Source organism: Bombyx mandarina, chromosome 23 (assembly GCF_030267445.1).
Source record: "Bombyx mandarina strain Sakado chromosome 23, ASM3026744v2".
Taxonomy (NCBI): Eukaryota; Metazoa; Arthropoda; class Insecta; order Lepidoptera; family Bombycidae; genus Bombyx; species Bombyx mandarina.
Genome location: NC_143229.1, coordinates 9,817,427 through 9,833,915, shown reverse-complemented (window position 1 = coordinate 9,833,915; position 16,489 = coordinate 9,817,427). Strand labels below are relative to the sequence as shown.

Here is a 16,489-nt window from a genome sequence, read left to right as displayed (position 1 = left end):
ACGCGCGTGAAAAAAAAGAAGCCAACCGCATTTAAAAAAAAAAAAAATTCGAATTCTACGGTCGCTCTTCAAAGAAGCACTCGCCTTCAAAGCCTTTTGACAAATAAAGGGTGTTCCATTTCTGAAGCCGCGCTTGGTCGCTTATTCGGAAAATTATGAAAGTGATGTGAAATGTGTTTCTCTTCAGAGCTCAGAATTTACTTTGTATATTTTGCTGGTGACTACAAAAGCTATTGTTCGAGTTTTGTCTGAATCTAAGTACAAAAAGTATACCTATGTTTTTTTAGTGTTTGTTCCTTTGAATAGGAAGTGTGTTTAAAAATTATTACATAAAGTGAATTGTTCGGTTTTGTTAAAGGAAAAGCGGCTGAGTAATCAAGTTAGATGTGTGTTCAACATAATATACAACGGTACACAACATGACGGCAAAGTTCGGCTATGTAAGTTTCAAAATAAATACTAAATATTTTTCATTTGGCTGTGCGTTTGTCTACGATAGTACCATCCCTTTTCTTTCCGTGCATGTCGTAAAATGCGACTAAGGGAATCAACGAAGAATGGAGAGCGGCGTTCTCTAAGTATAAAACCAGGGTATTGCGATCGCCGTAAGTCGTATTGTGGACGCGTAGACACCGCCTCCCTGTCTACTTCTGCCGAGAAGTTTTCATGCATTCCAGTTCGATGGGCGAGACAACCGCTATATCACAACACTATTGAGTTTTCGACTTAATACCTCAATATGGGTGGCGGAATTCACCTGGATACGACTAGAAGCTCCCAGTGACCATTTTTAAACTCGCAAACCGGGAGCTCGTTCACCCAGATAAGCTTTAAATGCAAAAGAAGGTACAAATATTTTGCGTTTGCATTTTCGTAGTACTTAAATTTTGTATCGAAGGTACATTCTGTTTATTTTATTTTATATAGGTATATATTTTTTTCTATTTATTGTTCGCACACATTGAGCACGTTTAATCGATTTCCAGACATAAGACGATAAGTATTCGATTAAGTGTTTTCAACGGATGATTTTACAGCCCGAACGAATATTCATATTGCGCAGCCTCGTAGCGCTTATTGACGGATGTTCAATGTAGTTTTATGAATGGAAATGAATTTTTATATATTATCTTTAAAGAGGTACGGCGTTGATACTACAAATCTCGATGCTATTTATGTAACAGTTTACTGATAAATGAACGATAAGTTTAGTTGAAGTAAAGCTGTAAAGAATAAAAATATATACAGAGCACGATACAGACGATGGGTCCCAAAAACATTTTGTTAAATTAAACTATTTGTTGATTACAATCAGTCATGTACTCTAAGCCGTCGCTATAATAAATTTGTCTTGATCCTTTCCAATTGAATTTGTAGCCGTTGTATTAATAAAAATAACACTTCAATGAATGTCTTCAGCTCAATCGCGGCATTTACCCTATGGCTATTGGGCTTTTCTTTCCTATCTATGCTGATAGCCTTGATTATCAGCGTTACCCTAACGTGTAGGTGGGCTCTCGGGACTCAAACCGGAGGTGCTGCTAACACTGGCCCTAGCACTGCTTCGCAGAATCTACCACCGGATCGGAAACGCGACCCATTGAGAAGATCCGGCGGGAAACTTAGTGGGCTGTATCTGTGGCTTAATTTACTTGCCGAACCGTTAGTTGCAAGCCACGGGTTCGACGAAAACGATGACCGGTGCTTGAGGTACCTAAAAGCGCCTTTAGTGGATCGGGAGGATCCGAAGTGACGTGTTTAAGGCGACGTCGACTGTTTACCATTCGGTCCGCAGGATCGGGAATGTACCTCTCTATTGGGTTCCTGACACTGCATAACATCAAATGAGAAGTTGGTGTACCCATCTCAGCGAATATAAGGGAAATACACAAAACGATTTCTCTGCCGTGTTAAATCATAACTAAGAATCAATGCTACGCCTTTGCTGTACTGTGTGTGAATTGATTCAGAAAATCGATTCCTGCAATAGTAATGCTGTAAGGGGAATAAAATCATGGTTTCCAACTATCATATACCTATTTGATCTGACCGAGAATTGTTTTGTAGCGGGTTCTATTCTGGACCAGCCTTCATTTTGCGACATAACAAACATCCAGAAGTTTGGATTTACTTTAAGATTCAAGTTATAGTCTTCCTCTTGGTTCGAATCGCCAATTGAGGGGTAACGACCTATTAGGGAGTCATGTTTTCCGGTACGACGCTCTTCCGTCAACCAACTTTCAACAGCACATAGCGTCGCGGCAACCTTGATTGTGAGGGGCAGAGCGGATCCGGTCTGTTCAGGTGTTTATAATATAGTTTGACTACTAGACTATAATTTAATTCGATTATTTAAAGAAATCTCATATTTAAACGGTTGTATAAATATCACATAATACGTTAGAACCAATTGCAATTTGAATTATCAAAATAAAATAAATAATATAAATCATCATTTTTGGACTGTAATGTAGAATTTTACTGGTGGTAGGACCTTTTGTGAGTTCGTACGGGTAGGTACCGCCACCCTGCCTATTTCTGCCGTGAAGCAGTAATGCGTTTCAGGTTGAAGGGTGGGGCAGCCGTTGTAATTATACTGAGACCTTAGAACTTATATCTCAAGTTGAGTGGCGGTTTACGTTGTAGGTGTCTATGGGCTCCAATAACCACTTGACACCAGGTGGGCTGTGAGCTCGGCCACACATTTCAGCAATAAAAAAAATAAAAGTTATAATTATGTAACTGTATTTGTGAATGTTAATGAATTTTTGCGTGAACTGTGATTTATTTCAGTATAACTAACAAGGGAATATCGGATCAACGTTAAGAATGGTACTAGAAACACTTAGATTTAACATGTTCACTGTCTTGTAGGTCACCGGTTCTCTACGTAGCGCAATAAAGTAATTATATCGATTTCTTTCTTCGATCTTCTTACTAAGGCACCACAGTATCTAGTAGACTCTGGGGCAGACAAATTCGAAGATACTGAGATAAAATCTATTTATAAGAGATCCAAAAGACTAAAACATACAATAAAAAAAAAGCAAAGTTAGGTAATCCAGGCGCTAGTAACAGAAATCGGTATAGTTAATTCGGTGCGCCGCGTAGGGCTCCGGTGACTTACGTGGTAATACTAGATTGTTGATTCATCTAAAAGAAAAAAAAATGTAACTAACTAATAGGGTTCCGTTCACGTTAATGTATAAAATAAATTGTATCCCTCGCGAATAGTACTTTTTCGTGAATAAAAAATACTCATGTCTTTTCTTCCAACCCTAACAACGCATGATAATCGGTTGAGTAGTTAGGACACGAAAGCGTAATAAACAAATAAAATCACATTCACAATTAAAATATTAATAAGTACGAATTAATTTGAAGTATGCTGACAAATAATAAAAACTATCACGCATGCCAGTAAATATGTCAGCACTTTTGTCTTAAAACTGACGGGTTGGTAAAACGTTGTGGCTATAAAATCATTACGAGTATATTAGTTTTGAAAATGTTTCAACTACAAAGTAGACGAACTTTCGATCGATTAAAAAAATTATTAAGAATATTTTTTATAAATTGTACACACATCATACTTAAAGCGACATAGCAACAATTTGAATCTAATAATGTTCGTGTAAATATGATATTATCTTAATCTTCAATGATAAAGGGAGCAATTGGCGCCACGGGTATTAAATATGTCGAATTATAAGCGCAGAAGCCAAATGTGATAGATATCTGATAATTATACAGGAAGGTGTCCAATCTAAAAATAAAATTTAGGAGATAATTGAAATGTAATAAAAGTTACTTATTTCGATAACGGAAAATTGAAATTTACTCGAAGCAGTGCCATTACTATTTTATATTTAGCCAAATAATTTAACGATTATTTAAAAAAAAAAATGTTTCAAATGTTTTAAGGAAATTTATGGTTTTAACAACCAATTGAAACATTTCAAAGCTATTTAGAGAAATTGCATTTTAGCTCTGCAATTATAAGTTTCCTATTTGGCTGATAGAATTTATATATTTGACAACTAATTTAATCCGGATATACATACTTAGAAGTTACAAAATTAATTGAATTTTATAAATCGCTAGCGCCATGTAGATCTGTATGAAGTTCCATTGGATGAGCAATCCTCAAAGACAGAGAATAACAACACACACGTTAATAGTTGTAAATATGACGATAGGTACATGGTGGTGATAGCTGGGGAGGGAAAACATATTTTACGTAATTGCTCATTGTGAAAATTCAATTCTATTCTTCTTCTTCTTTTTCTCCACTTTATCCCACTAGGTGGGGTCGGCACACCAAATTTTTCTCTTCCATTCTCTTCTATCAGCCGTCATCTCAACAATCACTCCTCTCTCTCTCTCATATCATCATTCACACACTCCATCAATGTCTTCTTCGGTCGACCTCTTTCTTCCCCCTCTACCTTGTACTATCATTTCCATACACCTCCTCTGAAGATGAAGAAAGAAATTCTCCAGAAATTCAATTCTATTAGTATTTTGCGAAAAAAGTTTATTACGTAATTGTGCTGATTTTTAATGCCATGAGTAGAAACGGCGATAATTTGACAACTTAATATTTTTATTTCAGCGAGGTTTCAGTCGTATTTTTCAAGACACTAATATTTATCGTTCCAATTTAAGTGTATGCTGTACCTACGCCATCGGAAAACCACAATGACGTCTATGAGTTAATAGATTTTCAATATTTTTTTTGTATTAGGCTGGATAAAAAGAAATATTGGTGTGGACTGGATGTGTGTGTGTATATTGATCACGCCCTTTTCCTGTTCAGTAATTAATAGATAATTCACTAACTTGGACTTCTCGCGGAGACTTCGAGTTCGTAAGCACCTATCGATTTTTGTTTTTACTTAAAAAAAAGGAACATCCTATTTTTGACACAAAAAATAATAAGAAATCAAAATTAAACAAAATTGAACGCATAAAATTCAATATTGATATATTTCTAAGAACATAAATTATATTCGTCGTTAATATGCTCCATGTAAAATATAACACGATAAAAGTCCAAGAGAATTACTTTGATGCTTGAAACATGTTTTTTTATATTCGCTTAGAGCGTATAAATTTTTTGCTCATAGCTCGATATCTGGAGAACTCAATTGTATTGCACACACTAGATCGAAACCTGCCACTATTACCAATAATATTAGTAAATGAGTTACACTACCATTTTTAGTCTTCTTCATTGTATCTTAGTCACTAACTCTTATCCGTAATATCACTATTAGGCCGGGCATTCCCAATGAGGTGCAATCAAATTACAATACAATATGGATAAATATTGTAGTGGGAAACATTGAAGAACAGAATTTAGATTAACACATTCATTTATGTTATTGTTTCTTGATTGTTTGTTTTCCGAGTAATCTGACAGATTTTTAGATTTAGTTTAATGAGGTTCCTTGGCGTAAGCAGATACTTGTTTTTTTTTGTTGGGAAGGAAGGATTACTAGTAAAGACAATTTTGAGAGTAGAAGTAAGAAAATCGATAAAACACATGACAAACACTTACAAATTACAATTTGCTCTTTTTTAGGCTAAAGAGCGCAATCACCTTCCTACAAATGTTTGTTTGATTTATGAAAATGTTAAGCTATAGAGAAATCATTAGATTTTCGATGACGATGAAAGTTTGTGTGATAAAAACTTATTTGTGTGAGTAATTTTATATGCATTATAATTTATTTTCTGATAAGAAAAGTCTATCAACGCAGACGTATGATACCGATTTTAGATCTTTATAATTATGCCTAAATTGTCCAACGTGCTTTATCACCGTCACTTTCATATCTTAGATGTATAGTATAATAACGTAGTCCCGATATATAAAAAAATCATTTCGAATTCATGCCATTACACCGTAGCGCTTATTAATTTTTTCGAATAACTTTTTTCGCACTACTTTTTTTACTATATTAAATGTGCCTACGCTGTTTTCGTGATGAACACGATAAAATATACCTAAAAATATTTTATATCCACAATTTCTTTTATATATTTTTTGATAGTCTGCCATGTTGTGAGATACACAGACAGGTGACAGCGTCCAATCAATAACTGTCCTTAGTTAAAAAAAAATTGGAAGCTGAAAAAAGTAGGCAATTGTAAACAAAAAAAAATCCAAATTTGGAGGTGCGACTGATTATAGTCTAATTTTGACAATTGAGCGAAATTTTGTTGTTCATCAGTTTCTTTTACAAATGGATCTATACACGTGCCCACAAAATGTTTTGTTGTGTTTCTATTTGTATCGACCTCAAATTTGGCCTAAAAACTAATTATTTTAAAACAATTTTAGTTTAACTAAGTAAATTTTCGAGATACAGAAACTTTGACATTTTCAGATATTTGATATTCTAAAATCTTTGAAAAAAAAAGGCATTAAAACGTGTTTACTTTACAAATTTAGATATTTTTAAATAACACCACAAAGTCACATGCCCCATGCTGTGAGTTATGACAAGATAATTTTTTAAAGACAATATTGTTTTATTAGAAAAACAATCCATTATTTGATTAATTTGAATTTTGTTTAGTTTGTGTTTTCCTTTTAAATCAAAACATGATGAATTTTAAACTAAAATTGAATAGAAGGTCTTAAAACGGAACTATTTCGGTCACTTAATATTATACTATTTTAGTTACTAACGTTTCAATAAAAAAAATGTTATTCTCAAATATATTCTTTTCTGGGATTGTTATTTCTAAATGAAATAAATTCTATAAACACATTTTAGTTCATAATACAATGGTAATATGACGTTGTATTTTAGTTGTATCTACATTTTATAATTTGAATACGATTCTTTTTACTGTTTTATTTCGTTTCGTAGAGATTGTTACATATTCCTTAACCTCAAATTCAACGCCAATTCAAAGTCAAACAGCATTTTGAATTGTTTATTGAATAACCGCGAATCTATAATGCGTTACAAGGATAGACGTTAAACCGGAAAGTTCTTACTTCCACAGCTAATTCTAGCTAATTCTAAAGTGGCGATACTTACATTGTAGTATTTATGCGCTCCGTACTTTGGGTACACAGAATCCGGACAATCTCTGTTTTGGAAGGCGTGCTCATTATGTTTGGGTCATGAGCGTCATTTTTACGTTAGGTCATAATTTCATTATAGTATATGTATAACAAATTGACACAACTCTCGCTTACTATTTTATTATAAAAAAAACATTATCTAAAGATTATAGTTTTTCTTAAACCTTAACAAAGAATATATTTAAATTTCGTAATTGACGTAAAATAAAAATATAATTTTATTTATCCACTTTGCTAGTGGTGATAAAAAATGTCATACATTTTTCAAATAAAACTCGGCGAATTTATTTGTTTCTTTAATTTAATTAATCTTTAATGATTAATATCTCTATATGCACACATTTAATTTTAGGACCTGATTTGCATGAAATTTCAATAACACGTTCTCTCAAAACTGAGTTATGGACTAATAAATCCATAATGATATCTATATATTTCAAAATTTATGTAATAATTAGTAGTTTTGTCACATTTTTACAATTTCAATAACATCAACTCTGCCTGTAGTCCTATCATATTATATTTTATGATTTATTTTAGTTACGTTTTGGCGCCAGACGTCTGGGTGTATATTTAATGTGACAAGTGGGACAACTTTTAAGACAATCGATGTCCGAACCTATAGATCCGAAACATTACAATTATTATTGTAACTACAATCCGTAGACACGTGGGATCGGGCGTACGCTTCTACGGATTTAGCAGTATCGATCTCTTATTTTCTACTGTTATGATCTTGAACAAATTTGAATTATTATATCGAAATATCTACTCTGTTCTGCTATTAGAAAATAAATTCTATATCATTTTGTAAGAGTAACGTTTGTTCACGTAGTTGTGGAACGGGTGTAGATAGAATAAGCAGAGCTATATATCTTTCATAGGTAATCATCAGTTATCTAATTTTACTCAACAAACTGATTCTGCCGTAACTGTAGTCCGCGCAGATAGGGTATGTGCACCAGTCATCGAATTTTTTTTTATTGCTTAGAAGGGTGGACGAGCTCACAGCCCAACTAGTGTTAAGTGGTTACTGGAGCCCACAGACTTCTACAACGTAAATGCGCCACTCATCTTGAGATATAAGTTCTAAGGTCTCAAGTATAGTTACAACGGCTGCCCCACCTGGTGGTGGTGCCTACCCGCGCGGACTCACTAGTGGGTCCTACCACCAGAAATTACGCAAATTATAATTTTACGGGTTTGATTTTTGTTACACGATGTTATTCCTTCACCGTGGAAGTCAATCGTGAACATTTGTTGAGTACGTATTTCATTAGAAAAATTGGTATCCGCCTAAGATTCGAACACCGGTGCATCGCTCAACACGAACGCACCGGACGTCTTATCCTTTAGGCCACGACGACTTCAAATTAAATTATACCTATAATTAATACTTACAGCGTGACAACCTTACGGAATTGTGGAAATATCTCACGTTACGTACACATAGCCGACTTTCAGAAAAAAAAAGCAAAGAACGAACATCTAAATTTGGTAAAAAAGGGATAGATTTTTGATCAAAATAATTTTTAGCCATTTTCGTTTTACGAATTTTACATACGAGTATGATTGAATATATCTTTATGTGTTGATAATATAAAATCCGATTTGAATGTCTATTGTCACTTTTTTTTTTTTTTTAATTGCCTTTGTAGGCTGACGAGCATACGGCCCACCTGATGGTGAGTGGTTACCGTCGCCCATGGACTTCATCAATGCCAGGGGCAGAGCCAAGCCGCTGCCTACCAGTCACTTGTTAACTAGCGTTGTACTTTAATTTTTATGTCTAGTTTACAACCGAGTCTTCATTTTACGATGTTTACTTGTGGCATTAAACGATTTAAAATTGTTTTTCTCCCCGACACGTGTATAGTGTAGACATTAAACTATTTACATTGAACTGGTAATTTTATTCTTACAAAACTTATAAATTCGAACTACTTACCGATTGCTAACCTTTAAAATTGTTTTCGATACGGTAAAAACAGCCTTTGTGACAATTTCTCGAGCTATTACAGCTGCTACGTCATTTTTCTGTACGTCCTTACTCTATTTAGGAACTTAGCCTCTCATTAATCCTGATTTTTCAATGATTGTATGACGGCATGGTCTCAAGAGAACATACTGTATCACTACGATTAAATAAGAATGGCAAAAATAATTGTTTTGAAAAAAGAAACACCATTGCGTTATTTGTTTTAAATTGACTAGTAATTAAAATATGCAGTATTCAAAATGAGTTGGGAGCTCGAGAATGCACGTAATGTAAATGTACCGTGAATGGGAAAACTAATCTAATTTTAGGTTCGATTAGGTACGAACATAAGGAACTTCGTTACAAAAATCGGTGACGATGCGGAGGGTTACCCTAACCGGGAAAAAACGTCCGTAACGTAAGATTTTATTACTAATGCACACAGTGTACGACTTCACTTTGTAACGACGTACAAAAAAGTACATATTTTTTTATTATACCTATATTTTTTATAAATCATTGTGAATAAAATACAGTTAATAGCTTTGTAAAGTAATTTATTTTTATCAATGAAAAAACACATAATAAAAAATGTATACCCGAATAATTATTTTCTTTATACCTCGAATAGAACTTAAAATTTATATTTTTATAATAAGGAACTTCTTTTCCCCTCTAATAATTTCAAATGATTTGTAGCAAATGATTAGTCGCCAGACAGCCATGTGCTAAGTTTGTCATCGGCCTTACTGTGGTACAGATAATATGCTTGCGTGTGTATACAAGAATGCGAAACAACGTAAACCGAACGTGCCTTAACTGACTTGAGCCAATGTGCACGGGCGTTACGTCGATTACTTAAGGATGATTAAAATTTATATGGAAGTCGCCGTCAATAGAGTCGGTGAATAATACACACAATCATGCATGCATGATTCAAAATCCAGAAAAAGCCACGATTGTTGATATCTTTATCTTTCGATGTAACGAAACTTTTCATTGTAATTTTCTCCAACTACAAGACGTCAGGTTAAGTTGAAAATCTGCATACGTACTGTCGTGATCTTTGGATTCATAAAATCCTAACTAAGATCACCAGGATAAAACCAAAATATATCTTATGAAACTAAATGTACTTATTTCAATGATTTAATATAAATATGTTCCCACTATGTTAACCCTGTAAAAATGTATTTTAAGCAATGTATGTAAAACTAATAATGAGTGTAATGAAATTCAGCTTTTGTATATGTCAACGGTCTTTTGCGACGCGGAGACGTAGCTGTGGTATAAGATTACCGAAATATGAACTTTTAAAAACGATACCACAGCAAATGCTTGTACCACAGCAAACGAACATATTATATTCGGTTTGTTGATTTGGTATAATATACTTAATGATTTCGGAAATGCCACAAAAAAAGATGGCGGCATATATTTTGTTGGTGTCTATGGGCTCCGGTAACCCTTAACACCAGCGGCGTGAGTTCGTTCACCAACCTAGGCATTAAAAAATAATTAGCGAAGTCTAGATTTGAATCGAACGTCTATGTATGAATCGGATGTCAATGTAACCCATGTAACATAAAACATTACAAAAATACAACTGCGCTAACTACAATAAGCTCTAGTAAACAAGTCTAATGTAACGTACATAAATTATGGTAATATTATTATTATTAATTCACGTATTCAGTGCATGTGTGGCGCAAAGCCTTCTACTTCAGTTTACAATGCTTATTACATATCCACAATGTTAGCACCGGCAATCATATATGTTTTAGTACAAAACAAACGTACTCTGTGTGTTTATGCTTTCCATTTTCAAGTTCGTCTGCCCGAGAGCCGCCTAATATTCTTTCTCGTGTTACCGGTTATAGATTTACCATTACAAATGTTTTCAAATCTTTTTTTTTTTTTTTCGAATTGAAAATTAAAGAAAATTACCTGAGATCTTTTGTTTGTGCCTTTTCTGTATATATATTTCAATTGATGTGACTTCAGATGTTTTTGTTTTATATTTTAATGTATATTATTCTTCTCAATCGTTTCACTCTTTATCACTCTGGTCGCGATCGTCACGTAGTGTTGGAGGGGACAGACTTGATGCGTCTCATGACATCCCGCCATCTCTTAAATATGTACTGAAATTCATATTCATGATTTTGTTTATCAATCAATAGTGTTATAACTTGCCATTCTACCATTATTACCCGGCTAAGGTTATCTTGAAAATAAAAATGGTGCTCGTGCAACTTGGTGCACGCGAAAGAAGTGAAACTTCTTTTGAGATGTGTAATATTGTAGCTATCTTAATTTTTCATCCTTAAATCAAATTTTTCTTTTAATAGGGATTGCTGCATATAAGAAAAACGACCTAGCTCGCTTTGTCCTTTCCCTCTCTCCGCGGTAGAGTGGTACGCGAGACTCTCTCTCTATTTTCTCAGTCTTGCTCTTCCTAAATTGTATATTTTCTCTCTAGCCGTAACGAATCTGTTGCGAGTTAAATTTTACTCTCGATGCGCTTAAAGAAGTTTCACTTCTAAAGTAAAATCCTAGAATACTATTGCAGCGATCGAATTCTAGGTATGTCATCAAAATCGTTCTAGTCATTTGAAAAGTCTTGGTAATAAACACACTTACTGGTGGTAGGACCTCTTGTGAGTCCGCACGGGTAGGTATCACCGCCCCGCCTATTTCTGCCGTGAAGCAATAATGCGTTTCGGTTTGAAGGGTGGGGCAGCCGTTGTGACTATACTGAGACCTTAGAACTATATCTCAAGGTGTGTAGCGCATTTACGTTGTAGATGTCTATGGGCTCCAGTAACCACTTAACACCAGGTGGGCGGTGAGCTCGTCCACACATCTAAGTAATAAAAAATATATAAAAAAACTTACATGATAATTATACTGGATATAAGGAGAGAATCTGAATGTATTGTTAACAGTGATCATTTGTTTGCAGGTTACCACAGCTTGCCGTCTCTGCGAAGATATTGTGCCTCCTGATGGTAAGTATGGTCATTCTTGCATCAATTTTAATTTTACCATTATTAATTTATATTGAAAGCGTTACCAACGAAGGTGAACATGACGTATTGGTTCTTTGTAGTTTTGATGGTGTCCAGATATCCCTATGTGCCAGTATACTTAAGTAGACTGTGGGCCAGTATATCTCCCTGTCTAATTTACTTTATACTCTCAGAAATTTTGTCAAATTATCTTGTAAGGGTCGCCCTAAAACATTTTTAGAGCAATTGCAGCATCTTCCCTTTTTATAGTTTTGAAGTACCGGAGAATAGTTAAGGATTCGTTTATTTTGTGTTTCTTATTCACAATTTAATAATAGAATTAACGTTTTTAGTGAAGTATACGTCAGTAGTATTAGTATTTATTAAAAATAAATTTATTGAATCCTCTAACAGTGATGTTAGTTTATTCACGTGATATATTATAATGACCAATTTCATAGGATGAAGAAGTTTTCTTACTAATTGAAATAAAGAAACAAAAACAATAAAAATTACGACCGTAGGGTTATCAAAGACATAAAAGCATTAGATAATGATCGTAAATATTGTTACAAATGATAAACCCTGGCTACTGGAAGCTTCAGTATAAAATTAAAAGTAACAAATATTATTCGCTACGAAAGAATGTCTAGTTTTTTATTCATACGTATTTCTTTCTGCTTATTTCGCAACACATTCACATTTCTCATAGTGTACAGATAGCAATAAATAATAAAATGAACCAACTATCACTTGTAATGTTTTTTTGTTTGTGGTAAGAAAAATAATCGAATATTATTGACGCAATTGAAACTCCGATTTGATTTAAATTGGGCCGTAATTCGATTTTAATTGAGTGCACATCTAAACAAAACTGTCTTAAAGGCGTAATTAGAATTTTGGATTTGAATTCAATATCTTTTTAGATTTTATGATTCACAATTAAGTTGCTTTCACAACAATTGTTTAATAACTATATGTAGTATGTTATTCCCGTAAATAAAACTATAAATATAACAAATACGTTCCCGATATTCCGATATCGTTAATGATAGTTACCAAGGATCCCAAACTTAAAGGTAATTCGAATATATTCGATTAAGATGCGAACATAGCGCCCAGTAGGCCAAGATCAAATGAGCTAGATAAGCAGGCGCACGTTCAACGCAACATCGCGTAGTTAAGGTGCTTTTTAAATTAATTAAAATAGCACGGCAATCGAAACCAAAAGGAATTATGTGTTTTTATTATTATTTAAATAAAACTACTAACTTTTTGTATTACAGTGAGTACATATTCTTCAAACATTCAAACGAAATTTTATAGAATGGTCAAAATAATTGTAATATTTCAAAATATTCAAATAAATTTTGTGTACAAAAGTCAATATGTGTGAAATGTTACCTACCTATTGTATACATACGTATATTAAATAATGCGTACCTGCGTATTGTCAAAAAGCTTTTATCAGCTACCTTAATCATTATTTAAATAGTAATTAATTATAACTACAATTTAGTTTTGAAGGGGTCACGAATAAAACAGTATCAGAAATTTGGATTTAGATGTTGTTCTAAGATTCTAAAAAGGAAAATGTTTGAAGAATGAATGAATGAATTATTATAACATTGAGCAGTATTATGAAATTTTTAAACCACGTTAAAAATATTAAAAAAATTAAACAAATATCTATTTTATAAATAGCTGAAATAATCGATAAATAAAAGACCTAAACTTTTGTATAAAATTAACTTAAAACAAACAAAAGGAATCCGTCCGACGGGGGACACATCAAAGGAAAAACAAAATGGTAATTTTTATTTAATTCCGAGCATTTTCATATTTATCTACCTTTTAAACCTTCTCTGGACTTCCACAAATAATTCAAGACCAAAGTTAGTCAAATCGGTCTAGCCGTTCTCGAGTTTTAGCGAGACTGACGAACAGCAATTCATTTTTATATATACAGATAGATTGTGTTATCATAAATGAGAATTGAATTTCTCTGTCCATAAGATATCGTATAGATCTATGCGAATCGGCGTGAGAATAGACGAAACCATTATGGCAGACAGTTACGACTATTAATCTTAATTAATTAACGCGTACTGGCATAGTTTACAGCTCATAATTACAAACATTAATGATAAAGAACTAGATAATAGCAGTCGTGGTTTGATTAGCGAGCTATGTCCACCCTTGCAAGTCATTTGTTTCTAAGCAACAACCGTCTAATACTGGAACTAACCGCTGCTTTGCGATAGAAATAGTTGGAATTTAAAATGAAAATCTATACTTATATATATACATATAAATGAATTGCTGTTCGTTAGTCTCACTAAAACTCGAGAACGGCTGCACCGATTTGGCTAATTTTGGTCTTGAATTATTTGTGGAAGTCCAGAGAAGGTTTAAAAGGTAGATAAATATGAAAATGCTGGGAATTAAATTAATATAACAATTTTCTTTTTCCTTTGATGTGTCCCCCGTCGGACGGATTCCTTTTGTTTGTTTTAAGTTTATTTTGTACGAAAGACTAGGTCTTTTATTTATCGATTGAGGCACTACGAAGTCTGCTGGGACAGCTAGTATGTAATAAAAAAATATGAATGTTAAACTTTGACACTGACATTTTTGACACTTGTGATATTTATAAGAAACTCATTACTGCAAGTGTTTATCTTTGAGACGAATTTTCGGGATTCGACGTAAATATTTTCGACGTTCTTGAATTATAATTTTTTGTATTACCCTATTTTCGTACAACTTTCCGAATGTTACCTATACATTTTTCGAGATCACGGATAACTTAACAATAAGATAAGATAGATTTGTCAAGTTTATTAAATAGACACAAATAATTTTAAATTTCTGGTAAACTTTGTGATGAGAAATTATTATATGTTTTCTATTAATCTTGTTTACTATACGTGAAAATCAAAGTAAAAAGATATATATATAATAAAATAATATAATACATATATACTCATTGATTTTAAAAGTGAAATAAACACTTCAAAATCGAAATTTTTGTGCTACGCATGTTGTCATCCATCATATTCATAAGCTACTTGTAGTAATTTATTTTAAATGACATCTGAGATTCATTTTTACATCATTGACTAAAAAAAATATTAAAAAAACGTGTTGTTTCCGTAAAATAATGTAATCGCTATATGATAACTGTGTAATACTTATTTAATAATGATAAATAATGTTAATCGCTAGACTTCATTGTGCTTCTTGGTAATTGTAATAAGCTAGACTTTGCCTTTTGTTTTCAACATAAATACACTCTGAACATCAAGAATAATTTTTACGCACTTCTGTCGAAATTATTTTTTAAATTTTACATTTTTATATCGTTCATATGAATCAACGAATAGATGCCGATTATACATATTATTACCGTTTTGTATAATATGTCAAATAGAATGATATTTTTAGAATGATATGTCACCGTTATTAAATACCTAATCATGAATTTATTATGATTAAACGCTATTCTTTATGCTGCATCAAGTAATATCCATATTTAGATCGACATATTTATACATGGATGTAATATTCACAATAAGGCGATGACATAGAACAGGTCACGGGTCAGAAAATAATCTGAATCCGTGTTATTATTGATGTAGAAAAAACTCGAAAAGTAATTTACATAAAATGTATGCATGACATGAAAATATTATAGCCCTGACAAGAATCCAGATGGACGAGTTTATGCATGACGACACTAACGGAATCGATCTGTGAGGGGATCTTCACGATTTTTCGTTTAGCACATTAACTTCTTTGCGGATTCGGATAATACCAGCCTCTAAATATGTATGCAGGGTTAATTTTGTTTTCGCTGGCACTTTGCATAACCTCGTTAGCATCAAACTTTGTTTTATTTTCTGACGTTTTATCCGAGTTTGTTTTTATATTTGTTTTTATCTTAAATAAGCATGCAAAAGCTATGAATAGTTTAAGTTTTTACCTCTATGAAAAATAAACTTTTTTGTTCTTGAATCATTTAGCCTTTATATTAAATTACAATTAGTTCATAACTTATTCATTATCCAGTACATATTTACTGGTAAATAAAAAAAGGTTTGAAAGCGTAAGTTGAATACAACATGAAATGTAGCTTGAACTTTGTTATGATTTTTCGCTTAGAAATTGGATTCATTTATTAGATCTAATATCTATTACTCAATTATATATAACATTGATAGCTGCGATATTCAATATAAACTAGTATTATCAACAAAAACATTGATGCAGAAAACTATTGAAAAACTATTTTAAAAGATAACAATTTATTATCAAGTCTTAAGTTTATCTAATCCAAGCGAAACAGACAGTTGATAAATCGACCGTTGGGTCATTCGGATTTAGGCTATCATA

The 16,489-nt window shown here is 32.8% G+C and overlaps 1 protein-coding gene across 1 annotated transcript in view; it reads left to right on the top strand.

Annotated features, from left to right (window-relative positions):
• LOC114242458 (uncharacterized) overlaps window positions 1-16,489 on the top strand; it is a 129,623-nt gene that overhangs the window by 89,163 nt on the left and 23,971 nt on the right. The window contains exon 3 of the mRNA XM_089737710.1: window positions 12,049-12,094. Coding sequence (XP_089593836.1) covers window positions 12,049-12,094 — 46 coding nt within the window. The remainder of the gene's footprint in view (window positions 1-12,048; window positions 12,095-16,489) is intronic.